General features: G+C 50.9%; 1 protein-coding gene across 1 annotated transcript in view; it reads right to left on the bottom strand.

Annotated features, from left to right (window-relative positions):
• Positions 1 to 770, bottom strand: part of PPP2CB (protein phosphatase 2 catalytic subunit beta) — a 30,217-nt gene extending 29,447 nt beyond the window's left edge. The window contains exon 1 of the mRNA XM_006916332.2: positions 650 to 770. Coding sequence (XP_006916394.1) covers positions 650 to 751 — 102 coding nt within the window. The 5' untranslated portion in view covers positions 752 to 770. The remainder of the gene's footprint in view (positions 1 to 649) is intronic.
• Positions 771 to 776: the final 6 nt, after the last annotated feature.

Here is a 776-nt window from a genome sequence, read left to right as displayed (position 1 = left end):
ACACATACTTCATTTATCATTTCAAGAAAGCACTGTTGCCAAACTTAAGATCTGCTGTCTTTCTGAAAATCAACATTTTGCTTCCAAGAGTCTCTCTACGTGAAGACCAGACACCATCTGTTACGGTTACAACTAAAGTCAACCTCTATTTTAGAAATCAGTCTATCACACCCACCTTTCTACAAATGCTTCACATTCCAAGTTAGTGATTTTTGAAGGGCCCGATTCACCTACGAAAAATCTTTCGTTTATTAACAAGGTCGTTAATAGTAACAACATCCAGGTCAATCTTCGGTGCATTTTCTAATAAGAGATTGCATTAAACTAATTGGCCAGCATTGTAAAGCTCCGAGATTGCTCGTCCACACATGAAATGAGTGTCAATAACTCCCCAAAGAGTGTCAGTGACCCCAATCAAACATAGGACGTGGATTCTGGTTGCCACGTTTCTCTCGCCCATCTACTCGGACCCCTTAGGCCAGTAACGTGAGCACACGCCGGGGCCAGGACGGAGGAGCCCGGAGAGGACAGCTCAACGCCCCGGGGTCTGGACCGGCCCAGCTCCGCCGGGCACAGAGCGGCCGGGCCCGGGAAAGGGCCACCGTGGCCCACCCCAACCAGCCCCGCTCTGACATCTCTTTTCTTTTACCTTTTCGCACAGCGTCCGCACTTGGTTCTCGTTCAGCTGTTTACACTCGTTCAGCTGCTCGACCCACTGGTCCAGCTCCTTGGTGAACGCCTTGTCGTCCATGGCGGCCGGGTCCCCGCCGCCGCCC

Source organism: Pteropus alecto, unplaced genomic scaffold, assembly GCF_000325575.1.
Source record: "Pteropus alecto unplaced genomic scaffold, ASM32557v1 scaffold24, whole genome shotgun sequence".
Taxonomy (NCBI): Eukaryota; Metazoa; Chordata; class Mammalia; order Chiroptera; family Pteropodidae; genus Pteropus; species Pteropus alecto.
This window is presented reverse-complemented; position numbering and strand designations above follow the sequence as displayed.